Below are 25,133 nucleotides of genomic sequence, written 5' to 3'. Positions count from 1 at the left end.
AGAGGATGCGAGCTTCAATTTTACCATCTTTTAACAACAATTTCTGCTGAAATTATATCCATTTTAGACTATTGTTCTACTCCAAACTGAGCTCTGCATCATAAGAAGTCTACTATTTGCAACGACGGCGATGAGCATATCTTAAGGATTAATTCAATCTTGCATATTTTTACCAGTGGATTTAACGGTCAAGAACCTAATTATTAGGTCTTATGGTAGAGTGAGATACTAATTGCATGCTGATTTGCAGTTCAGTTTCTAATGATTGTGCGAGTATGGGCATTTTCTTTTATGTTCAGTAATTTTCACCAGAATGCAATGCTAGTGGGTTTTGATGGAGACTTTGTGGGTCAAACTTCAAACTTCTCTCATGTTGGAACTAGTCTGGAATTGGTTTGAACCCAAACACTTTCCTCCCCAAGCGTTGGCTAACTACTAGATACACTAGATTTGGCTAATACATATAGTTTCTTAATTGTGAAATTCCTCATCATTTTATTTTTCAACCCATTTGCAATGTATTGGACGCCTTGTAGCAGGTTTTTCAAAAAAATCGACTGATAGGGAAGTTAAATTGTGTTCATGGTCCCATTGCCAGGACCCCATGAACCGCCAAATTGGAATGCAGTTGCTCCTTTGCCGCTTTGTATGCTTTCATGTCACTTTACTGTGTCTTTTTCATTCCATAACCTATTTGCATTCATCACCCTTGTTTGGCACTAATGTGTTTTCGATCTGCATATGCAAATATATTTTTCTCCTTATGAGCATTGTTTGTGGATGTGTGACTATACTAGTTTAATACTGAATCCATTTCTCTTGGAGTTCTTTTAATTGGAGGAGAGTGAGAAAGCCCATCAAGAAGCTTTACTATTAAGCTATAGATATTACGAGTGTCTGTCACCAGGCCAAAGAAATATATTAGATGTATCATATGTCTGCTTCCTGATAACTCCACATGTAAGCAGGTTTCTTTGCTACATTTAGTCAGTATGTTTTGGGCTTTGACCTATTTGATGATACAGTTGTTTGTACTTTATAACATGCTTTCTGATTGCCCTTTCTCCTGTAAAAAGAGATCCTGGTTAGGTGTCAGCAGTTCATGTGCACGAGATAATTAAAACCCTGGTAGCAAGACACCTTCCTTTCCCTGACAAAAGAAAGTCGTGCCACAATTGCAATTTTGCCCAAGAAGTGGCAGTGGTACATTCCCAAATCTGCTGTCTTTGATGGCATTTCGAGCAATATTGATCTGATAAGTTTCATTGGATGATTATATGTGTAAAAGAAAATTGCTCAGAGCAAGGTATTTGTTCTGTGCTCTGTCAGTTGTGCTCCTCAGATTAGCCCCCCATATCCTGGGATGTGGGACTAAGGCATGTCAAATACTCCCTCCGTCCGGGTTTATTGGGCCCGTGAGCAAGCTAGCTGCATCCGTTTTTCTTCCCACTTGACGTGTGCGTCTGATTTCCCTCGCCCCCCTCGGCTGAACTTGCGCCTGATTGGTTGACGTTTCGGCATGCAAAAAGGAGCATGCAATAATTACAGGCTAATATGGCTAGCGCTGGAGGGGTGTGATGATTGGCTGAATGCACAAGCGGAGCGGGCAACCGGCTGCTGGCATGCTCCATTAACTGCGAGCTAATGTGATTGGTTGTTGGTGTGCTCGGAAATCACGGGTTATCAGCTTTAATATTCTGCTTTGGTCTTTGAGTTTTGGCTAACGGGCCCAATAAACCCGGACTTGGGGAGTAGTTAGTGCTAGTGGTATTACCCCCTGCTATACATGTTATGATGGTATAGCTACCCCTTCCGAATAGAGAACTAACTGCTCCCTACCATTTCAACATGCCGTTAGTCTGTTTCATGCTACTCTAGTTCACACCATGACATTATCTATTTGTTTGCAGTTTCTTGTTGATTTTGTTTAAGAACCACGTTTGATTACACAAGCATTGTATATTCTGTGATGCATGGCCACTTCATTTATCTGATATTTTTCTTTATTGTTAATGTTTATTTTTTTATGGCAGGTTGCTGAGCGGGCTTTGTTCTTATGGAACAATGATCACATTGTAAGCTTGATTGCCCAAAATCGTGGTGTTATATTTCCAATAATATTTGAAGCACTTGAGAGGAACATACAGAGCCACTGGAATCAAGCTGTTCATGGCCTGACCGCAAATGTGCGCAAGATGTTTTTGGACATGGATAGTGATCTATTTGATGAGTGCCACCAGCAGTACATTGAGAAAGAAGAAAAAGCCAAAGAATTAGAGGAGCAACGGGAATCGGCATGGAGACAATTGGAAGCTGTTGCTGCCAAGGCTTCTGGGGATGACATGGTTTTGGTCAAATAGGTAATATATTCATCCCGCTTTCATTTCTTCGTTAGTGGTTGCATCACTAAGCTATTGTTTTAGTCTTGTAAGTTAAACCTGTATCACTGCTGGTTATGTATGTTCTCCGTTATGATTTTCCCTTTTGTTTTTAAGCATTTCTATGAGATGCATTACCACCTTTTGTACTGCTGAGTCTTTGTTTTTAATTTGGTCATGGCAGAACGCAAAAAGATGGAATATGTTTGTGTATCGAACTTGCAATTGTTTATGGACATTATTTACATTAGTAATTTCAAGCAAACCTTATGTGTACCAGCATCCATATAAGTAGACAAGCATCGTTTCAGAAGACGTTTATGCTTGCTCAGATGGTCGGTGCGCGCACAATCTCGCAAGCATCCACGCGCACCCGTCAACTCACCACCAATGTCGGTTGCGGTGCCGGTGCTGGTGCGTTCATCTTGTCTTTGATGGCTTGGATTGGAATCTCAAGGTCAGTGTTCCTTGGGTGGAAGCTCCCAGTGGTCGTCGCTAGGTCGAAACATGATGGTGGTAGCAGCAGAGGCCAATTCTTCCTATCTATGCGCAACGAGGCCCTGCGATGGCACCACAGTCTTGTTGCTTTGTTCAACTCCTTTCTCTCTTCTGTTATGATTATGAATGAATAATCGAACCTCTGTATTAATCCTTCATTGTTTGCCCTAGTTGGCTACCCGCAATTGGGCTAGTACAAGTAGAAACCCAGTGAGCTAGATGTAATTTCTCTTTTCTTTTCTTCTTCTACCTTTTTTTCTTGTTCTGGGACATTTCAATTCATCATGTTGTATGAGTAACGTCGAGAACGGAGATAAAAAAAAACCCGCTTTAATTTAGTGTTGTGGTTGATGCTGATACCATAGCAATAAAATGGCTCACGGGTAGGAGTTGTTGTAATCAGCTGCAGATGTTGTAGGTTTTGGGGGAAGCAGTGCCTCCCTCCCCCTCACACGATGGATCGAATAACAGTTAGCGCGGTAGGGCGGTGATCTGGCTTCAGAGTTCATCTGCTCCCATTATGAACAGTAAAATCACAAAAATATACTAGAAAAAAGAAAAGAAAAACCTGTTTTTCGGCATGGAAGATGTCTCGGTGCGTGAGATCCGTGCCAATTTTCAGCGTGTTTGGACATCTGAGTAGATCTCAGCAAAAAAAACAAATTAGAGGTCTGTGAAATAGTTAACTCAAACCGATTTACTTTTTTGTCCCGAGAGCTGCTCAGATGTCCGAACGCGCTGAAAATTGGCATGGCCTCACGCACTGAAACATCTTCCATGCAATTTTTTTTTTTTAAAAAAATTAACTGTTTTTTGGGTACTGTTCGTCGGGTGTAGATGATCCTGGACTCAGAAATGGATACCGTTACTGCGGGCGTTATTTATCTCTGGAATAACCGCATCCAAATGCACCATCTCTCGCACTAAGGCCTAGTTCTTTTAGCAGCTTTTAACCGACCCCAAGCGAAATAAGGGGATCGGTTTCTAAAATAAGCTAGGGAGAAGCCACTCTGGCAAAGCATTCTATGATGAATCTCAAAAAAGAAACATTCTTATGAAACTCGGTCTGATTTTGTTTGGGATGGAGATCCACCCAATTTTATCCGTCTGATTCTCAAAAAAAGAAACATTCTTACTACTAGAAGATGTAACTCTTTTGGCTGAGAAATAAAATACCGAAAGGCTTTCCCTTAAAAGAAACTAGAGAGGAGGCAGCTTATGACATAAACCACCAAAAAACTGAGTCTAAATAGTGGCTGCCTTGCTCCATCAAGTCATGCTCTCATCTTCATCTTAACTCTGATTTCTTAACCATTTGGCCGTCGAACCGAAGAAGAACATAGCAAAGAACCAAAAGGAAAAACAGTCGACGTCGAACACATTTCTAGCTCGCATTTACCAAGCGGAACCAATGGCGGCGGGAACATATTATTTCGGTTGTGCACAAATAAACATCCAACAATGCAAGTTAACCATACAAATCACATGTGCGCAGCCCCCAAAGGCTGCACTGCATATACATTGTTACACAAGGTCCTAGCACTACAGCAAATCAAATCTTAAAACCGCCTGTCCTCGAGCTGCCACGGCACTGAAAATCTAGCAGAGCACCCTGCTGTGCTGTTCGAACCGACAGAGATATGTACAGAACCATGCCGCGTCGCGGCGGTGTTGCTTATGAGGGTGCCGATTCAGCCCCGTCATGGAGGGCGCAGCAGACGGTTGCTTTGTGGTGCCCCTGGTACACCCTGATGGCCTCTCCGGTCGACATTGTCCACAGTCTTGCCGTCGTATCAGACGAAGCTGTAAAACAGCAAAGATTTGCTTGGTTTTAAATCGTGAATAGGCAGGAAGATGAGCAGTGCCATGTGAGCGGTTAGCGCGCACCTGTTATCAAATAAGCACCATCTACTGAGAAAACGCAGTCCCAAACCCAGCGCTGGTGACCTGGAAAATCGAATACCCCACATAGTTTTAGTGTACCGATTAAAATTCTACAACTTTTAGTTCTAACTGATAAATTCAGAATTAAAAAGGAGCCCGGAAATTACCGATTAAAGTTTTTTCCAACTTGAAGCCATCCACGTTCCAAATCTTTACAGTGTGGTCAGATGATGCAGTTGCAAGATACCTATAAACAAACCCAAGTGGTACGTTGTTATATAATATACAAAGATGAATCCCTTTTTGAGATGAAAAAAGTGCAATTGGAGCTTTGAAAGGTGAATGCTACCGACTAAAAAGATTTTCATGTGCACCAATGCAGTTTGGCAAATGAATGAATGGGAACTAGAAAGCAGTGTGCAGAAGAAGACATTTATAAGAGTCGGGAAAGCGAAAATTGGTCATTTTTATCATTATATACCTGTTAGGGTCACAAAATTCAGGTGAAAGCAGGCACTTCAGAATGTAGCCATCATGGGCTTGCAGCTTATGGAGGGGCTCAAAGCTGGTGATTGTCTAAACAAGTGGTCTCATCAGCTTGAAAAAAAAATGCAGAAATCATAGAGTGTACAATGGCATGTAGGTCTGCAGACTCACTAACCTGAGTACCCTTAAGCAAGCGCCAAACGTAACATGTCCCACGGTTATTTGCAGCAACAACCATACTCCCATCCCACATGACTGTCAGAGATCTTATAGCTGTATCGACCTCTGGCACCTGAATAAATGGAACAAACACATCAACCGTGTTCTTGCATCTCACTTTAATTATACACTTGCACCTAAAATATGAAATATTTAACTTACCAACTCGCAGCTGCATGAATTAGCTGCCAAATCCCACACACGTATGTTTCCGTTCTGGTCGCCAGATATTAGTTCTTTCTGGAACATTGGGGAGATAATGTGGAAGTAAATGATATAGAATGAACAAAACACCAGGACAAATGTGGCAAATAAGACAACCCTTGCCAGTTTGTAGCAAAAACTATCAAGACCTACGGTACCAAATTAATATCATTAGATATATAATGCAATATATTTTCATACTTATACTCTATCTATTTAAGAGTGTAGTTGTTGATGGTTTTTCCTACATATCTAGTCAAACTATGCATCATTTCACTTCACACAAAAATTACAAGCCTTCTTTTCATAGAGTATTAGCTAGTCAACAAGCTTATGATCAAATGCAATATTCAGTGCTATGCTTGGATAATGAAAATTGGAATTGGTTAAGACCTGCCGGAACATATTCTAACCTGATTTGGGTGTAGGACCACGGTGTTGACAGCTGCGCGACTTTCATATTCTCGTTGACAAGTGGCAGTCCTGAAACCATACATGCACACGAATAAAGATTCGGATCAACAGAACATCATACATCATGGACAGGAAAATCATTAACAAAAACACAGGATATTACTATAAGGGTGAGTATCTAGTTAAAGTTTCAACTTCAAGACCACTATTCCTTCGCACAGAAAAACACTCTTGAGTATCAGCAAACTCTCACATGGGCCATTCAACGAGATTTGGATAGAGCAGATTTATAGAGAAATGAATTGGTAGGATTTTCTAAACAAGCTACATTCAATTGAGTGATTGACACTTAATCCCGATTGATCTAGTTTACCCAAACCACACCGAATCGAGCATACTCTGAGTCTGCATAATAGCCCTTATAGATGGGTTTGCTTTGGATTCTCTGTCTTGATTAAAATAATTATTTGAGAACAGCTTTTGAGAAGAACAGCAGGTGAAGGAAAAAAGAGCTGTAGCCAAGCAACATAATAAGATGTGAAACCTCACCGTAAATCCCAAATTCTCACAGTGCCATCCTCAGAACCTGAGTACATCCAGTTGCCATCACAATGGAACCCCACAGCCATCACATTACTAGTATGCGAATCATAGCTAATTACCTGTTAGGATATTGATGAGTAAATAAGGAACGGAAACATGCTGGCCCAGATTGGTTGCTTTTAGAGAACATGCGACATACCGGTTGTGGGCTATTTGAGTTAACATCAAAAAGGCGGATATGAGAATTGCCAGCAGCAGCTAGGAATCGCTTGTCCGGGGTTATCTCAAGGCGATTTACTTGCTGCAAAAGATGGGCTATCAACAGGCACACGGTGCATATGATTGCAAGTATGTAACTATGTCTTGACGCGAATCAAGCCTAGGCATTGGTCTACAATATTTATTTGTTTGTAGTCCTGTAAGACTGTTTGAACAGAATTATGGAAGGGTATGGTCCATCCACCTTATGTACATCATTACTTTTGTCATAAGGATAATGAAGAACCCAGAGCCAACACTCACCGAGTCTGGATACTGAATAGTGCGGTAACAGCGACCACTCTTGGCTTCCCAAAATCTGATTGTGTGGTCATAACTTGCAGTCGCAAGAATGACAGAAGGTTGAGCCATTCACACACCCGCCCTGCACATACATAAAACACACTCTCAAAAGGAAACCAGAAAGTGGCCAAGCAGCGAAGGAGAGTTGAAGACATTGAGATGGCATAATGTAACCAAGAAATTTGTCCCACCCACATAGGATCATCGACAGTCTTATCAGTACATGAGTTTGGGTCAAAGTACACGCGGAAACTTATCAAACTAGCTTAATAGATAGAGCCGGAACGGTGCCAACAGATAGAAGAGATCTGATTGGCGCCTCGGTTGTTTGATGTTCAACTTTTTAAACCTCTCTGAAGCTGAAACAGTGCATTAGCTACTTTAAAATTTCCTCACGGGAAGGAGGCCGGCATTGTTTCAGGGGCTGCCCCCTTGGAACCTAGGCAAGCACGACACAAAATTTACCGGAGCCACAGGAAGCAAGTCAGGAACACTACTCACACAGGGGCGAAAACGAACTACTTAGAAGTTTTGCATCGCAAAAAGAATGCTGCACGGTGGTAAGTTCTCCAGCCTCCAGGTGTGAGGCTGCCAACCAGGGTTCAATTCAAACCCTGGTTCTCACAAAATGGAAAAAAAAGCCCTAATTTTTTCTAGGATGTTAAAACAGGGTGGTCCACCTAAAAACTAATTCGACAACAAATATGACATGCCATCGTTGTAACTAATTTACCAGTAGCACATCGAAACAGATCAGTATGGCCTTACAGACATAATAAAATTCTCAAATTTGCATAAGAGAAGCCTACATAATAGTACATTCAGATTGTTAAGAGTGGCAAACAATCAGATAAATCATTGTTATGTCACTAATCAGGTGTCCATGCATGCACTGGATAGCAAAATCTATGTGTATGTGTTCACAGGACAGTGTGTTCTTGCACTGATTGTTTCGTCAACGCAATGGACTTGACTCTTCCACCCGATTGATGCAACGGGCAGCAAAGATGAAACCCTAAATCAGAAATTGCGGGAATAGGCAGCTCACCTCAAGTACTCAAATCGGGCTAAAGGCTGGCCGCCGGGCAGGGCTGCCCTGCTGGCTTGCTGCCGGCCGAGTGCCGGAGTCGGGGGAGAGCGGACTGGGCGGCGGGCGCCGGCTTGCAGGGGCGCCAGAGGGGCCCGGTGGTGCCGAGCGCCGGTCGGGCGGGAGGGCTGGGGCGGGGCGGAGAGGCAGGCGGCCACGGGCGACGGCGTCCGGCGAGCCGGCGAGATCGGGAGCCGAGCGGCCGAGGTCGGGGACGAGCAGGCGCTCCCAGTGTCGCTGCGTGCGTTGTTTGTTGGGCTAGGTTGAAGCCGGCTGAGCTGGGCCATTGTTTGTTGGGCCTTCTTTTTCGCTGGGACGGGACGAGTAGGCCGGTCTAAAATCCGGGTGGGAGCGCCCTGTGCTATAGGGCCGGCCCATTTAGGTTTCCTCCAAACCCAATTTGGGAAGGGTGGAAGGTTCTAGAACCTTCTCAGAAGCAGTTTAAGTTTTTCTTTATTTTTTTTGTTCTTATTCTATTTCCCTTTTCACTTTGTAGACAACTTTTGTTCATTGAATTCAAACTTTTTTCATCAATTTCAAAAAATGTTCATCGAATACAAAAAAATTTCATTGAATAGAAAGAATGTTCATCAACATACAAAAAAAATCTTCATCAAATTGAAAATTGTGTTCGCAAAATACAAAAAAAAATCATTAAATTTAAAAAAATTCATCAAATTCAAAATTTGTTCATAAATACAAAGATGTTTATTAAAATTCAAAAAATAGTCCCTTTTCTGAAATCGTAAATATTTTTCAATTTGGAACAATTGTTCAAACTTTGATTTTTTTAATCCCAAATAATACATGATTCGTAATTTTAGCTACTTGCCCCCCTCCCCCCCTCCTCAACGTGTCGTGAAAAAAAAGATCGTCTGGCCTTCGCTATTAACCTTCAAAAACATCATGGCCTAGGTAACAGGTGTTGCGCTTTATGTGGAGCTCCAAAAAGCCCCAACTACATTCTGTTCCAATGGGCTCTTGCAAAATTCGTGTGGAGTTGTGTACAAGACTGTTTTGGGCAAAATTGGAATCCAAATTCGATGGTAGAGATTCTTGCGCCACTCAAGAACGCTCGCGGGCAGCAACGTCGCTTAGCTTGGAGAACGTCTAGTACTTTAGCTTGGGCGCTATGACCTACTCGTAACAAACTTACCATTGAGGGAACCATTCCGTCCCATCCAACTAACTATATCTTTAAATGTTCTCTATTTATTTCCAGCAATGGCATACTCCAGGGAAGAGGTAGGACAGGACAATGAGGTGGAGGCGGGCATCCTTCTCAAGATCAAGCATCTTCACGCTATTCATAGGAGATCTTGAGGCGGATCTTGTGGGGCCTTAGTTATCTCATCGCTCGTGTTAGAGTCGTGATTTGTATTTCTGCTTTATTATGCCTGGTTTGTAAGAACTTAACGTTGTGCTACCTTAGCCTACGTTGGCTTTATTAATTCAAAGACATGCGCCCCTTGTGCCTGTTTTCTAAAAGAAAGAAAAACAATTCAAGATTATGGACACGGAAACAAGAATCTCATTGATCATGTAAAAGAAATTCTCATTGAGGATTTAGAAACAGACAATTCCATTACATAGCTACACTAAGCTGGCAAGCATTTCTTGATGTTGCTCGAACAATTAGCTCTTCGAGGCGCCGGTTAATTGTGTCGCCGCAACAAACCCGCTATGCAATCCATCTTTTACCCCCGCCAAAAACAGACTAACAATAACTACGGAGAGTTAGTTCAGGCGTCGAAGCTGATCTCGGCCTCGTCGTCCTCGTCAACAAAGAGGAAGTGTGAGGCTCCGTCGATCACCATCTTGCCGTCCTCCCTCGCCCTGCTCAAGTGCTCGCAGGGGCTGACATCGAACGTCAGGCTAGCCTTCTCGCCGGCCTCGAGGTGCTGGCTTTGGAACCCAACCAGCTGGCTCGCCGGGCGCCCACCCGTCGCGTTGGGCCACCGGAGGAACATCAGCACCGAGTGCTTTCCGTCCATGGGACCGTGGTTCTCCACCTCGACCACCGCCGGGAACTTGAGCTGTTCGCACCTCTCGGCCCCGACCTCCTCCACGTCGTAGTGGCTCGCGCCGCCGTCCGCTGCTGCCGTCGAGGTCAGGCCGGCGAGCAGGCTCTTCTGATGACCGGCCAGTCCTGAGGCTGCTAGCCGGCGGGAGAACCTGGAGTAGCTGAGGCCGTAGCCGAACTTGTAGACGGTCGGTCCCCGGTAGAAGCGGTAGGTACGGCCGGGGTAGCCGGTGGCCGGGTCGGCGCGCATCCGCATGTCCGTCATGGGCACCCTCATGTACTCCTCGGGGTACCACGTCACCGGCAGCCTGCCGCTGGGGTTGTGCTCCCCGAAGAGCACCTTGGCGATGGCAAGCCCGCCGGCCTGCCCGGGGTATCCGGCCCACACGATGGCACCGATCTTGGGGTTGAATTTCGCGAACGTCACGTCGACCGGACCGCCGGTGAGGAGCACCAGGATCACCGGCCGTTTCGCCGCGCTGGCCACGGCTTCGATGAGGCTCTGCTGCTGCCCGGGGAGCAGCAGGCTCGTCCTGTCCCGCCCTTCCTCCTCCTGCACGTGGCTCGTCCCCATGAACAGGATCACGTGGTCCGTCGACCTCGCCACCGCCACCGCCTTGCCCGTCGCGGCGGACCAACACGCCGTATCGATGCACCCGGGCTCGAACCTCACGTCCTTCACGTACCCGTTGAGCCCCCGGAGCGGCGTGATGGTCTCGCACGGCGGGCCGAAGTAGTTGCCGAGGAGCGCCCCGGGGTCGTTGGCGTTGGGGCCGATGACGGCGACCGACCCGACCGTCCACCGGCGGAGCGGGAGGATGCCGGCGTCGTTCTTGAGCAGGACGATGCCGCTCTCCGCCGCATGGAGCGCCAGGTTCTTGTGGGCGGGAGAGCACACGTCGTTGGCGCCGAAGTGCCCGTACAGCGGGTTGCTCCGGGGGTCGCCGTTGAAGTGCCCGAGCCGCATCCTCACCGAGAAGAGGTTGACGAGCGTCTTGTCCACGTCCCGCTCCGTCATCTTCCCCTGCCGGAGCGCGGCCATGCCGTGCACCTGCGTGTAGTTCCCGCAGTTCATGTCCATCCCGGCCTTGAGCGTGGTGGCCACCGTGTCCTCCGGCGTGGGCCTGAAGTGCTGCCCGTCGTGCACCAGCGCGATCGCGTCGCAGTCGGAGGCCACGTACCCCTTCAACCCCCATTCCCCCCTGAACGTCTTGGTGAGGAGGTTGTAGTCGGCGCAGGCGGGGACGCCATTGACGGAGGTGTAGGCGCACATGACGCAGCTGGCCTGCCCTTCGCTCACGCAGCTCCTGAACGGCGGGTTGAAGGTGTCGGCCAGGTCCTGGGGGCTCACCCTGGCGTTGAAGCTGTAGCGGACGGTGCCGCGCCAGTCGTCCAGGTCGTAGGCGGTGGCGTGCTTGCAGCACGCCGAGGTCTGCAGCGTCGTCGGCGAGGGCCCCTGCAGGCCCCTCACGAAGGCGACGGCGTACTTGCTCACCGTGATCGGGTCCTCGCCGGGGGTCTCGTGGCCGCGCCCCCACCGCGGGTCCCGGTAGATGTTCACGTTCGGCGACCAGATGGTGAGCCCCTCCGCCTGCCCGATGTTGTACAACGCCCGCGCCTCCACGCCGATCGCCTACATACCATCCACGTACGATTATAACCCGATGAATGATTATTACATTCATATAAAAGGAAAAATTTGCACGAATCTCTAGGTAAGATCTCATGGATATAATATCAAGTCTCAGCTCAGGTCGACTAAGATTTAGCAACACAGTTCATATAAATATAGGGAGTACCTAGAACTCATCTAGATGAGACGTAATTTGGTCTCATTCACCTGGAAAACAAGAACGGATACAACCCACGTCAGCACACACGCATCTTATAGCATCACATCCAGTGACTATAAAAAATGAATGAGACCAAATTAAATCTCATCTAGATGAGTTCTAGCAAAACTGATAAATATAATCACCTTGTATTTATTAAATCAATATAATAACCATGTAAAAAAATTCAGACAGAAGATACACTGCTTGTATCGAAGAAGATCTCGCAGACACGAACATGAACTGTACATGAACGGTGTACATACCTGGCCGATGAAGTACCAGATCTTCTCGTCGAAGGAGGCGGTGGTGAGCAGCACCTGCGGGAAGCTGGTCACTTGCTTGACGGCGCCGGTGAAGTGCATGCCCTTGCCCCACATGGACAGCCCGTGCAGCCCCTCCGACCACCACTTGTACGCCGGCACGCCCAGCCGCGGCACCGCCGCCGCCACGTCCCCCAGCTGCGACACCTTCTCCGCCAGCGTCAGCCGCGCCACCAGGTCCGCCGCGCGCTGCTCGACCGGCACCCGCTGGTCGCAGAAGCGGACGTACGGCGCCCCCGGCCAGCACGAGAAGGGCGGCGTGCCACCGGCCGATACCATATGCAGCAACGCCGCCGGAATTATTGTCACCATGAGCACGACCATGCCGGTGGCGCCGCCCATGGCTAGCTTCTTTCTTTCGGGAGAATGGACGACGTGCAGACAGAGAGAAGGGGATGTGAGAATTCAGGAGAATGGCAGTTCCTTTATATAGGCTTTTCCGACTTGCATGTGTGTTTTCACATTGATGGGGTATCTTTAATTACGAATATATGGTATTAATTTTTCTCCTTCAAATATAAAATGCTAGGATCCTGTGTATTTCTACTGGACATTAATTGGAGATTATTTCGATATATACTAGTGTCAATAGTGAGTATATATCCTACGCGCGGATACGTACGCAGCAAAAATATAGTAGGATTTCATTCCTCTTAATGCGAATCCAACTATACATGTATGGCATTAATATTCTGCCAATATATATATATATATATATGCAAGTGGGTGAGGTGATGCTAAATGAGATGTTCAAATCTGAACCGGGCCCAAATGTGGCGAGAAACCAGGCCGCACATATATATTACATAGATATATGTGCATATCAGCCATATCTGCAACTCATCTAATTTATTTATTTTTGCGAATCTAAATGTTTTTCCATTATATTAAAAAAATCTAAATATTTTTCATTTCTACACGGGGATACGCAGATTTGAATAGTAGGATTTCATTTCTGTTAATGAGAATCCAACTATATATATGCATGACATTAGTATTCTGCCATTTTATAAGATTCGAGTCTGAACTAGGCCCAAATGTGGCAAGAAACTGGGCCACACATCTACTACATGGTAGGTAGATCTATGCGCATATATTGTTCTTATCGTATTTGCAACCCATCTAGATTTGTCTATATACCCCTCAAAAAAAACAATCTAGATTTGTCTATATCTAAATTACATATATGGGTTTTCTAAAAAAAAAAGATACATATATGGTGTTTCTCAAAAATAGAAAGTTACATGTATGGTAGATTGTGGGTTGAGTATGTTGGAAATATGAGCAATTTTCTGAATGATTTTATTAACAAAAATACTAGATAAAGTACGACTAGATAAAACAAGTCATGCTATTTGACAAAGAGAAGGTAAACATCATCTTTATATATGAACTATAACTAAACACTTCTAGAGCAGACAGTATAGCAAGTTGCATATATGAAACAGAGTCTAACATATCTAGGGCAAACACTAGATCAAGGAACTATAGCAGGGCCTCTAATAGAAAGAGGAAGAACGCGTACGGGACAGCAGCAGCAGAAGCGCTGGACTTGGGGTCGGTGTCCTCGCCAGCCATGTCGTTGAGGAGGTTGTCGACGTCGGGGAAGAAGTCGTCGTCGGGGAAGTAGTCGTCGGAGTCCGGGGCGTCTGTGACGAAGAAGTCAGTAGTCGCGCGAAGCGCTCCCCAAAAACCTTATCACCCTTCTTCCGTACAGGACTCAAAGAGGTGCGGTTTTGGAGGCCTACTGTCCCGACCTGCGGTGCACGTCGCAAGCCGGGATGGGGAAGAACGTAGCAGCAGCGCAGTGCTCAGGAACTTGTGGCGAGAGGAAGGAGAAGTTCTGGTGCGTCTCTCTGAGAGGAGCGACCTCCCTTTTATAGGCGCAAGAGAAGGAGGCGAGAGGCTGCGCCGGGAGCTGAAGAGAACGAGGGAGACGAAACGAACAGGCAGCAGGCGAAGAGGTGCGTCGTTCGTATTCAATCTCCACTACAACAAAAACTTTTCAGCTTCCGCGTGACCTTTCGTATACCCGTCGTGCGTGGCAAAAATTTAGACATCGGCTCGTTCCCGCAACCCGCGGCGCGTCGTGACGAGGCGAGGCGGGCGGCGGAGGAGGAGCGCGCGTGGATGTCCCTCTTGTTCTCATCCTCATACATGTGGAGAAAGAGCCTCCCTTATAAAGAGCTCCAACTCCCTCTAAACTAGCAATGTGGGACTAAACTTTAGTTTCACCTCTTGCCTTGCACGAATGGGCTGCGTGGGCCTCTAGGATTTATTAGGAATTTCTGAAACTGCTATTGGGCTAGGCCCAAAATAGACAAAATTCTAGCAATCCCCCACCAGATCCCAGAGGCACACAAAATTTGCCTTTGGTTCCAAAACACTGTTTTATATACCGGTACTATAGTGGAGACTGTTAAGTTGAACTTCCACCTAGAACTCTATGCTACACTAGTAAGCAACTTGGACAGTGGACTGGGCCTTGAACTGCAAGTTTTCTGCGAATCTAGCTTCACATAAAGCCTTGACCGATATGTGGCTACCGTGGGTCTTCCCCGGGGGTGGAGCTTATGCGTCATACTCCGAGACCTTTCATGAGTTTACTAGAGAGAACCCTACTCTCATAGATTGCAACGTTTAACAATCAGACTCATATAGGTGCGTTCTTCAAAAGATGTTCTGCAGGACGACATCTCTGCTTCAATGAACCACTTAGAACACATTAAGATATACATCAACCTGCCATGCAGATTAGGAGAGTATTGCATCTTCATGAAGTGGTATTAATAGTAAGGATACTCTCCTCTCAGTTGGCCAACAACTTGTCTTCCACATCTAATTCACGGGATCTCCGATCACATAGACTAGGTTACCACTGTGAACAACTCATATTGTGGGTCTCATACCCATCTCCCTCGATGCATTACCTATCACATTACGTGATAGACCCTTAGTGAAAGGATCTGCCAGATTTTTAGATGTTTGGATATAATCCAATGCAATAACTCCGGAGTTTCTCATTTTCCCGACAGACTTTAACCTTCTCTGAATGTGTCTTGTTGACTTCATGTTTTGCTTTGAACTGCTCACTTTCGTGATTACAGTTTGATTGTCGCAGTTCATAAGGATACCCGGTACAGGTTTCTCAACAACCGGCAAGTCATTCAAGAGCCGACGAAGCCAATCTGCTTCGACCGTAGCTGTATCTAGTGCTGTGAGTTCTGCTTTCATTGTTGACCTCGTTAAGATGGTATGCTTGCAAGACTTCCAAGAAACAGCGCCACCTCCATGAGTGAATACATAACCGCTCGTGGCCTTTATCTCATCAGCATCTGAGATCCAGTTTGAGTCACTATACCCTTCAAGCACCTTTGGGTGCCCGGTGTAGTGAATTCCATAATTCGCAATGCCTTTCAAATAACGCAAAACTCTCTCCAGAGCTTTCCAATGCACATCTCCTGGTTTTGAGACAAACCGACTCAGTTTGCTAACAGCGAAAGAGATGTCAGGTCTTGTAGCACTGGCTAAGTACGCCGGCCCGCTCGAGCCACTCTCCATCACTCGCCTCTGCCTCCTCTGCCCGTCTTTGCGAGCACGGCCCTCCTTCCAGCTCCCTCCCTTTGCTGCTCGCAGCTATGGAGCCGGTGGTGCATGGCCGCCCCTCTTCCCTAGATGTCCACTACCCCATGGTTGATGACCAGAACTCGCTTGTCTGCCTCGTCAACATCACTCCCCCTAGACCTGCCTTCCTGCCATGGCTCAAGCGTGTCCTTCGCCACCACCTGGGTATTACGGCTGTTCGGTTCGTCGGCAGTGCGGTGGGCACCGTCTTCGTGGTGTTCCAACGAGAATCCGAATAGGTGGCTGCTATGAGGGCTAGCCCTATCTGCTTGGACAACCGCCCGATCTGGATCCTTCCGCACAATGCGGGGGACAACGCTTTCTCCTTCTCCTACCGTCATGTGGTGAGCCTGTCCTTGGAAAAGATGCCGCTTGAGCTGTGGAACAGGAGGGGGGTGGCGGCCAGCGTCGCCGGCTTCGCCAACTTGTTCAGGCTCGAGCACGCCTGCCTCCATGGCAGTGAGTTCTCATGCATCTTCGTGCTCGTCAAGGTCGAAGCACTGCACCACATCCCACACCACCTCGCCTTCCATCGCATCGATTGCAACGGCATCGACGCTGACGTCATCATCAACGAGATTTGGGATGTGGTCCGCTCGCTTGGTGCCCCCACTGCTCCTCCGCATCCGGCCGGCCAGGTGGGGAGGAGGGTGCCAGCGGCTCCCGCCATCCTAAGATGCCGCGGCGAGGTCATGCTCACCCGCGGTCCTCCTTGAACGTCGCAGATGGAGGGGAGGGCATGGCGGATGGGTCTTGTCCATCACATCATTCTTCTAATCTAGGTTTATTTCTGGTTTTTTTTTTATATTTATAGGAATTTTTGGCGCCGGGAACAAGTCAGGGGGTCCACGAGGCGACGACAAGGCAGGGGGCACGCCCTAGGGGGGGGGGCGCCCTCCACCCTTGTGGATGTCTCGTGGCTTCTCTGGTCCATTTCCGATACTCCGTGGGCTTCTTTTGGTCCATAAAAAATCGTCGTAAAGTTTCAGCTCGTTTGGACTCCGTTTGGTATTCATTTTCAGTAGAACTCAAAAACATGGAAAAAAGAGAAACTGGCACTAGGCTCTAGGTTAATAGATTAGTCCAAAAAATAATATAAAATGGCATATAAATACATATAAAACATCCAAGATGGATAATATAATAGATGGAACAATAAAAAATTATAGATACATTGAAGACGTATCAAGCATCCGGAGAGGTGTCTCAGTCATGTCTACATAGTTCTCGAACCCGTAGGGTGCGGGTCCGCACGCTTAACGTTCGATGACCTCTGCTGTTGGAAACACCTAAAACTGGTTTTTTTGTCTAAAAAAAACCTAAAACTGGTTTTGGGTCATCAAATTATAGGGCTGTGTTGGATACGCTCTAAAACTGGTTTGGGTCGCTCTTAGGATTACAAATTTACGATTCAACATTGAACCGATTATGATGTCTACGGCAAAAGGTTCTAGAATATGAACCTTCGCTGATGTCTAATCAAATGATCACGAAATCAAGCAAACAAGGCCCAGCCAGCACTTGGTGCCTCTATTAATAATAAGATAACACTCGATTACTACTTTCATCATATCAAAAGGGATAACAGTTGGTAAGCACGGGAGTTGATACAGGTGCAGGTTCATCATGTACAAAACCACATACATGGGCATGTCAATTTGCCGCCAAATAGATGGCTTGAAATACTTGCCTAAATAATCTTTTTCATGAACGACGCACGCCATACTAGGGTAGGCAGGATGATGATGTATAAGAGCTGCTGATGCCGGGGGAAGAAACCAGCTGGGGCCCATCACACTTTGTCATCATGAAACCACCACCTCGTTTCCTTCGGCGACCTCCCGTTGCGGCAGTTCCTGACATAGCGATCGTTATCAGATGGGCGTTCCTGCATGCAAACAATATGTACAGTTAGATGACCGTTCATTTAGACTGTAGATAGTGCAGAGGGGGCTGGGTAACCTTAGCTGGTGAACTTGACAACATGGACAAGATGCTGATGCACACGGAACTGACCGTCATTGCTGGTGACCATGAGTCATACAATATATCTGCAGAAAAGTGAATCGTTAGAAAGCTGGTGTCTCGGCACATGAAAATGCACTATTGTAGCAAAGTCAAAACATGGCAGTTGTTAAATAAAACTAGACACGTCGATAGATACTCAAGAACCCACAAAAACAACCTTACATTGAATAGGTTTATAAAATGATGCAAAGAAATAAAAATGGATGAAAGAGCTAACTGTTATGGCTCAACCTTACATTAATAAACAAACTAAGAGGCAAAAGGTACTGGATGTTCACCAAACGTCCAGATATCTATTGGTCTTAGAAAGACATGGCTTGACAATATAGTGAGCTGTCTTATCTCATCTTTAAAAAAAAAAACGCTATATGTGAATTGATCAAAGTTGAGCGGAATAACGGGTAAGTAAATAGACTGGGCCAGGAAGACTTGTGACACATGGTGTGGGAATTCACTGTAGTACATATGGACTTGTTTGTTTGGGCTGCAGCTTCGACCGAAGCATCTATAGACTTGCTGCGGTGGCAATCGAGGAAGTGGCTGTGATGAAGGTTAACTGTTTGGCAGCGTAGCTGCGGAAGCGGTTGTGAGCTGGTGAAAAGGCTGAAATACCGCCAGAGTGCCCAGATCGGTGTGATTTGCCGAATCTTAGTTAATAGCTTGTTTAAATGGTATTTTGACCAACAGTAAATGGTTTTTTTATTATATACTAATGTATAAACTACTACCCCTGTTTATAAATATAAGACGTTTTGGCAGTTTAAATTGAACTGCAAAAACCTCTTATATTTAGGAACAGAGAGTGTATTTCATAATAATATTTCTCTCCTGCTCAAAGATGCATAAATAGAATAAACGAGAGCACAAAAAATTTATTGTCATGTCACTTGTCCATGTAGTTAATAATTGTCCGGCCAGTGAAGGGTGGTCGATGCAAGGACGGCGAGGAGCGGTGGGGGGTGCAGGGATGGCGACACGAGATGCGGGGAGGCAGCAGTCGAGATGGGGGCAGTTGGAAATAATCCAACTTGTTCAACTTGGATTTGAATCAGGAACGTATAGTTTCAATACTATGATTAGCGAGATTATGTGGGTTCTGGTACACGTGTAGTACCTGTCTAGTACTTGTAGGTTTCCTAGTTGAGAGTCCGGTTAGGATCAGTAATTATGATCAAGGTTGTCCGGTCGTTAGTTTAGGAAAGTGTCGTGCATGGCCTGCATCACATAGCAGTGTACAAGAGAGCGGAAGCATTCGTGCAAGAGGAGGCTGGGGCGCTGGCTAGGTTTGCTGCTGGGAGATGACAGGGAATCGGGGCGCTTGGGGGCAATTTATCTATAATTTGTGAAATAAGACAGGGTTACCGCTAAGAGCCACGCAGCTTCGTGCAGGAAGTTACCCCCGGATGTGCTTCGTGCAGGAAGCACTTGTGGCTAGCCAGCGGGCTGCAGTTTGATGTTTTTTTCCAGCTTCCACTTTCTTTCATGAGAAGCTGGTTCCTAAAGCTCAAACAGACGGAGCCTATAGCAAGTTTGTTAAAGCTAAATATAGTTATTTCAGAGAGAAAAAGAAACGGAAGATCCTAGTGACCGTCAAAATTTGGCTACAGCAATGCAAATATATGCATACTTAAATTTCATACTTGACATGGTCAGTGAAACTAGGTTCATGGTTAGCCATAGCTCGGTCATTTGAATGAAACAATGTTTGTCCATTTGTGAGACATGGTAAAATGGGAAAGAGCCTAAGTTACATGGTTTGCCCAAAAACAGATGTTCTTTTACTCTGTTTATTAGGCTATATGTTCTTTTACTAATAATAGAAGACATTTCTCAGGTATACAGAGGTTTAATAGACAACATTATTTATTCATCTGCATGATTCAGTTCATCAGTATATTTGATCTATGCTGGCATTAACACAGGTAGCATTGTACTGGATAATCAATTAGCGATGAACTATCCATCCAGTCCATAAAGGGCACTACCAAGGTACTGGTCGGATGCCAAGCTGCAAAGATGAAAATTATAAGCTAGGAGGTTGTGCTTTTGTCACAGGTAAATTGTCGTGGCTATAAGCATCTTGGGACTTGATGCATATAAAACTAATGTATGATGGTCACAAATCTTATAGGATGTTTATTAATACTTTTGTTTAAGTTACTCAGCAGAAGAATATTAAAAAAAAAATAGTGGATTTAGTTCAGAGACCCATAATTTAATACCATAACCTCCGTCTTAAGAAAATTATGTGTGCTATTAAATTTCCTCTGTATGTATCCAAGCATATTGGTGGACCAGGAATAACGTCATATCAGTACATATTTTTAGCTTTTATACACGTTAATTTAGAAGCAGAGCAAGGCATCCGTCCATGCATGGGTCATATTAGGCCTGGGCATTCGGTATAAACTGAAAATTCGGTTTCTACCATTCTTTTTTTTTTAATTCGGTTTGCAAAGATGGAAACCGAAAAAGTCAACACAAAATAGGAAACCGAAAATTTGGTTAACCGACCTTTTCGGTCTGGTAATCGGTTTATACCATATTCGCCAAATAAACCGAAAAGCAAGCCACAACAGCTTGCCAGCTTGGGCCTTGCATACGTGCATGCGGCTTGGCCCATGTTTTTTCTGTCGCGAACGCGCGCGCTCGAGGCTGCCTAGCGCGGGAGCAAGGCTAAAAAAACCTAGCGAGGGGGCAGCTCGTTGTTGGCTGTACGTTCACGCGACCTCGCCTATAGGCCCACCCATAGGTGATAAACCATTAATCCACCCGATAGATGGTCGAAGATAATCTTATCAATCTTGAGTGTTAACACGAAAAGGGTAGTTAATGGACTTCCATATGCCACTCAAGCGTGCAAAAGCATCAAACACAAAAACTAAACACGTATCAAAAGGAGCAACAAGAATTATACCTAGACAGATGTGCCCATTGCTGTAAATGTGCGGATGCATCGGCGCCGGATGCATAAATATAACCTGCACCAAAACATCCATCAGAGCGGTCCAAAATAACGCAAGCTCTACGCGTAAGGTACGAGCTAAAGGAAGTAGAAAGAACAGGGGATCTCTCTCTCTCACCTGTGGAGCCTCCATGGGGTACTGCTCCGGGAAGTCAACCTGCAGCCGGTACGTCTCGCCGGCGTAGAGCGTCCCCTCTGCCCCCGACACCTCGATGACCCACCTGTTGCCGTGCCACCCATCATGATTTTCATATTGCCTTTGTCCGGTATATAAAACAGATTACGAGAATGAAATTGTATTGTAGCCAAGATAAAAGGTCCGCAGCGGATCAATACTACGGCAGACCGAACGGGGGGACTGGATTGGTCGGGCGGGGAGCGGGGGAGAGGGAAGGGTGTAGGGGCAGGCACCGCTGGAGGTTGTCGGAGACCTTGTAGGTGAAGCCGCCGGGAGGGCTGGCCTGCCACTCGCCGAGCTCCTTCTGCAGCCGGAGGCACGCGATCTTGCTCAGCACCTGCGCGCGAACAGCAGGGTTAATTCAGCCGAATCGGGCGCGAGGCGAATCCGGCGGGGCCGGATCGGAAGGGGGATCGACGAGATTGGGCGTGGCCCGGGGGCGGGGCGGGGGTTAGGGTTTGGTACCTTGCGGGAAGGGGAGGAGGAGGCGGAGCTCGTCATGGTGCGCCGCGCGCGGTCTCGCCGAGGCCGGGGAAGGGGGGAAAGGTGCGGTGCGGGGAATACGTGGGGTGGGGTGGGTTGGTGTAGCGGCGAGGTGCGACGCGACGGGGATGCCGATGGCGGAGGAGCTCAAGTGGCCGGCTGAAAAGACTCGCCTTTCAATTCAACGCTTCTTCCTTTTGTGATGAGAAAATATAATAACTCGACGCTTGTGAACTTCCATGCGTTGGGACTTGGGAGACCTGGTAAAGTGGGCCGGCACCACACGCCCGGCCCGGCCCGGCCCACGCATAAACATGTCAGGCATGGTAGGTCCCACCTAGACATGTTTATAAGTGGGTTGTGCCGTGCCAGCACACGGGCCCATGCACGACTCATGTACTAAATGGGCCCGCCCATGGCACGTTTAGTCCTAATGGGTCGCGTGCTATGGATTGTGTTTTTTTGGCTATTTTTGTTTTTGCATATTTTTTCCTATAGATATTAAAGGATCCTGCTGTGTCGGCACATGTGTCTGGCCTCACAGCCGTGCCACGTGCCAGGCACGGCCCACTTAGCCACATGTCGTGTCGGGCCATCACGTACCAGGCATACGAGCTAGTGGGTCGACCCACGTGGCCAAGTTTGGTTGGCATAGGTGACCAATGGTCAGGTCCGGGCCCGACATGACCTGACAGGTGCCTAAGCGGGGCTGGTCAGCACGGTCCATTTATAAACAGGCCACGTCATGCCGGCACGTGGGCTTCACCTACCCTAAAACACATGGGCCTCACCTCGGCGGACAAGCACGACACACATGGTAAATAGGCCAGTCCGACACACGGATCGGCCCGCATGCTTTTCAACCTTTTGAGTTGTTGTTTGGCCAATTTTTTCGTCATTTTTTGGAAAAATAATAGAAATAAAAAAAATAAACGGGTCATGTCGTGCCGTCACGCATATCTCACCTCGTTGAATGAGACGACACACGGCATCCCACGGGCCATGCACAACCCATTTAATCGTGTGATGGGTCGGACACAATACATGTCGGGCATGCATGCTCATGGGTCGGGCAGTGAAAAACGACATGTTTGGCCAACTATAGTTGGTGTAAGGCATATTTCTCCCTAAGTGGTTTTGGTGATTGATGACCATGCATTTGCGGACTAATCGTGTGCATTGAGCATTTCAGATATCTCATGTCTAGGCACAAGATGATTCGGTGCCCCTCGGAGCCTATCGAAGACGGTGTTTCTCTATGTTTCTTTTTGGTTGATTTGAGTCGTAGGAAAGCCGTACTATTAAGAGGGGGTCCGCTTCGGAAAGGTTAGGGTGGAATCAACACGTACACATCTGTTCCTTTGCATCACCTTTCCTTCGCTTCATTGGAGCACCGGTCGTTTTCCCTTGTCGTTGCGAAGATGAAGGCCTCCAAGTGCTATTGTTCTGTGGCGTGCGGTAGTACTGCTCAAGGGAGCAGTAGTACTGCAGTGGCCCACGGTAGTACCGCCCTTGGCAGCGGTAGTACCGCGTCGTGCGGTAGTACAGTGCCCTCTAGCCTAGAACGGTGGCACGCGCGAAAGTAGGGGCGGAAGTAATTTTTTACTTCCGCACCCTACGCGGTAGTACCGCTCCCTGTGAGCTGTAGTACCGTGCCGGATTTTCGCACAGACCGAAACTCAGCGGAAGTAGCCACGGATGTAATTTTATTAGTCCGTGTCTTCCCAGCCCAGAGTGAACCCTGCCTTGCGGTAGTACCGCAAGGGCGCGCGGTAGTACCGCTCCGGCGGTTCTACCGCTCGTTGCTTACGCAACAGGGCCTCGTCTGGCCCCTGCCGCACGAGCGGTAGTACCGCACTGCCTAGCGGTAGTACCGCACGCCCGTGCGGTAGTACCGTGGGTATGTGTGGTAGTACCGCATGTCGCGAGCTGAGTAAGTGGGTAACGGTTGGATCTTTCCTCCCACTATATAAGGGGGGTCTTCTTCCCCAAGTTGACTATCTCTTCCCTCCCTAAGCTCCATTGTTGCTCAAAGCTCCATTTTCGCCCGATCCCTCTCCCTAGCCAATCAAACTTGTTGATTTTCTAGGGATTGGTTGAGAAGGCCCCGATCTACACTTCCACCAAGAGAAATTTGATTCCCCCACTAATCCCTTGCGGATCTTGTTACTCTTGGGTGTTTGAGCACCCTAGACGGTTGAGGTCACCGCGGAGCCATATTCTATTGTGGTGAAGCTTCGTGGTATCGTTGGGAGCCTCCAATTAAGCTGTGGAGATTGCCCCAACCTTGTTTGTAAAGGTTCGGTCGCCGCCTCCAAGGACACCAATAGTGGAATCACGGCATCTCGCATTGTGTGAGGGCGTGAGGAGAATACGGTGGCCCTAGTGGCTTTTTGGGGAGCATTGTGCCTCCACACCGCTCCAACGGAGACGTACTTCCTCTCAAAGGGAAGGAACTTCGGTAACACACCCTCGTCTCCACCGGCTCCACTCTTGGTTATCTCTCACCTTTACTTGTGCAAGCTATATTGTGTTGTATCCCTTGTTTGCTCTTGTACTTGTTGTTGTTGCATCATATAGGTTGCTCACTTAGTTGCATATCTAGACAATCTACTTTGATGCAAAGTTTAATTTGGTAAAGAATAGCTAAAAATTGTTAGTTGCCTATTCACCCCCCTCTAGCTAACTACATCGATCCTTTCAATTGGTATCAGAGCCTCGTCTCTTTATTAAGGACTTTACCGTCCGAAGAGTATGGTTGACACCGTAGACGGCGGGGAGGAGCACCCCGGTGTGATTCCGTCCTCGTCTACGGCCGACGGGGGATCCTTGGTCTCTCGTGAGGAGTTCAATGCGGCTTTGGACACATTGAAAACCTCCATGATGACCGAGGTTGAAGGCATGTTCAACAAGTTTTTAGAAGGCCTTAAATTATCCACCGCACCAATGAAAGTGGGTGATCCCGCTAACAAGGTGACGGATGCTAACTCCGACAAGGGGAAGCTATGAGTGACAAAGTTCCTTCATCTAGTGGTAGAAGTGGAAATGGCATCTTTGCCCATGTTGAACCTCCACTTACTTATGGAGGACCGGTTCCCTCCACTCATTTGAATCATGTTGGTCCTCCTCCTAAGTTTGTGAAAAATGAGGATTTTGCCTCTTGGGTCTATCGCTTTAAACGTCATTTAAATCATAGTAATACTAATCTTTGGAGAATTATTGAGCAAGGTTTCTACCCGCATGACCCAAGCAACTTCACCCCTAGAGAAGCAGCAGATAATCAATTCAACGAGTCCGCTCTCTTCATCATCCAAGATGCAATTCCATCCGAAGATATTGCGCATCTCCGACCTTTCACCGTGGCCAAGGAAGCATGGCAACATGTTGTTTCCATTTACAAGGG

General features: G+C 46.9%; 4 protein-coding genes across 6 annotated transcripts in view; 1 reads left to right on the top strand and 3 right to left on the bottom strand.

Moving 5' to 3' along the window:
* LOC123095691 (serine/threonine protein phosphatase 2A 57 kDa regulatory subunit B' beta isoform) overlaps window positions 1-3,214 on the top strand; it is a 6,826-nt gene extending 3,612 nt beyond the window's left edge. The window contains exons 2-3 of one of the 3 annotated variants that reach the window (XM_044517239.1): window positions 2,034-2,360; window positions 2,711-3,214. In XM_044517239.1, coding sequence (XP_044373174.1) covers window positions 2,034-2,360 — 327 coding nt within the window. In that variant the 3' untranslated portion in view covers window positions 2,711-3,214. Of the gene's footprint in view, window positions 1-2,033; window positions 2,361-2,562 lie in introns of all 3 variants that reach the window. The other 2 variants (XM_044517240.1, XM_044517241.1) reach the window with 2 other exon arrangements.
* Window positions 3,215-4,270: 1,056 nt separating this feature from the next.
* LOC123095692 (target of rapamycin complex subunit LST8) lies at window positions 4,271-8,515 on the bottom strand. Its single transcript, XM_044517242.1, has 11 exons — window positions 8,236-8,515; window positions 7,149-7,269; window positions 6,826-6,927; window positions 6,633-6,745; window positions 6,083-6,152; window positions 5,628-5,705; window positions 5,422-5,538; window positions 5,242-5,336; window positions 4,928-5,007; window positions 4,764-4,823; window positions 4,271-4,679 (listed from the first exon to the last, which is right to left on the bottom strand). The coding sequence occupies exons 2-11, from the start codon at window positions 7,254-7,256 to the stop codon at window positions 4,552-4,554; spliced, it is 951 nt and encodes a 316-aa protein (XP_044373177.1). The 5' UTR covers window positions 7,257-7,269; window positions 8,236-8,515; the 3' UTR covers window positions 4,271-4,551.
* A 1,501-nt stretch (window positions 8,516-10,016) lies between these two features.
* LOC123095690 (probable beta-D-xylosidase 7) lies at window positions 10,017-12,618 on the bottom strand. Its single transcript, XM_044517238.1, has 3 exons — window positions 12,396-12,618; window positions 10,638-11,930; window positions 10,017-10,286 (listed from the first exon to the last, which is right to left on the bottom strand). Exons 1-3 carry the CDS (start codon window positions 12,507-12,509, stop codon window positions 10,017-10,019), a joined length of 1,677 nt encoding a protein of 558 aa, XP_044373173.1. The 5' UTR covers window positions 12,510-12,618.
* A 4,953-nt stretch (window positions 12,619-17,571) lies between these two features.
* On the bottom strand, window positions 17,572-21,947 carry LOC123095689 (probable ubiquitin-conjugating enzyme E2 18). The gene is made up of 6 exons (XM_044517237.1): window positions 21,713-21,947; window positions 21,481-21,584; window positions 21,188-21,290; window positions 21,022-21,085; window positions 18,039-18,127; window positions 17,572-17,964 (listed from the first exon to the last, which is right to left on the bottom strand). Exons 1-6 carry the CDS (start codon window positions 21,746-21,748, stop codon window positions 17,869-17,871), a joined length of 492 nt encoding a protein of 163 aa, XP_044373172.1. The 5' UTR covers window positions 21,749-21,947; the 3' UTR covers window positions 17,572-17,868.
* Between the last annotated feature and the right edge of the window lie 3,186 nt (window positions 21,948-25,133).

This window comes from Triticum aestivum, chromosome 4D, assembly GCF_018294505.1.
Source record: "Triticum aestivum cultivar Chinese Spring chromosome 4D, IWGSC CS RefSeq v2.1, whole genome shotgun sequence".
NCBI classification, from domain to species: Eukaryota; Viridiplantae; Streptophyta; class Magnoliopsida; order Poales; family Poaceae; genus Triticum; species Triticum aestivum.
This window is presented reverse-complemented; position numbering and strand designations above follow the sequence as displayed.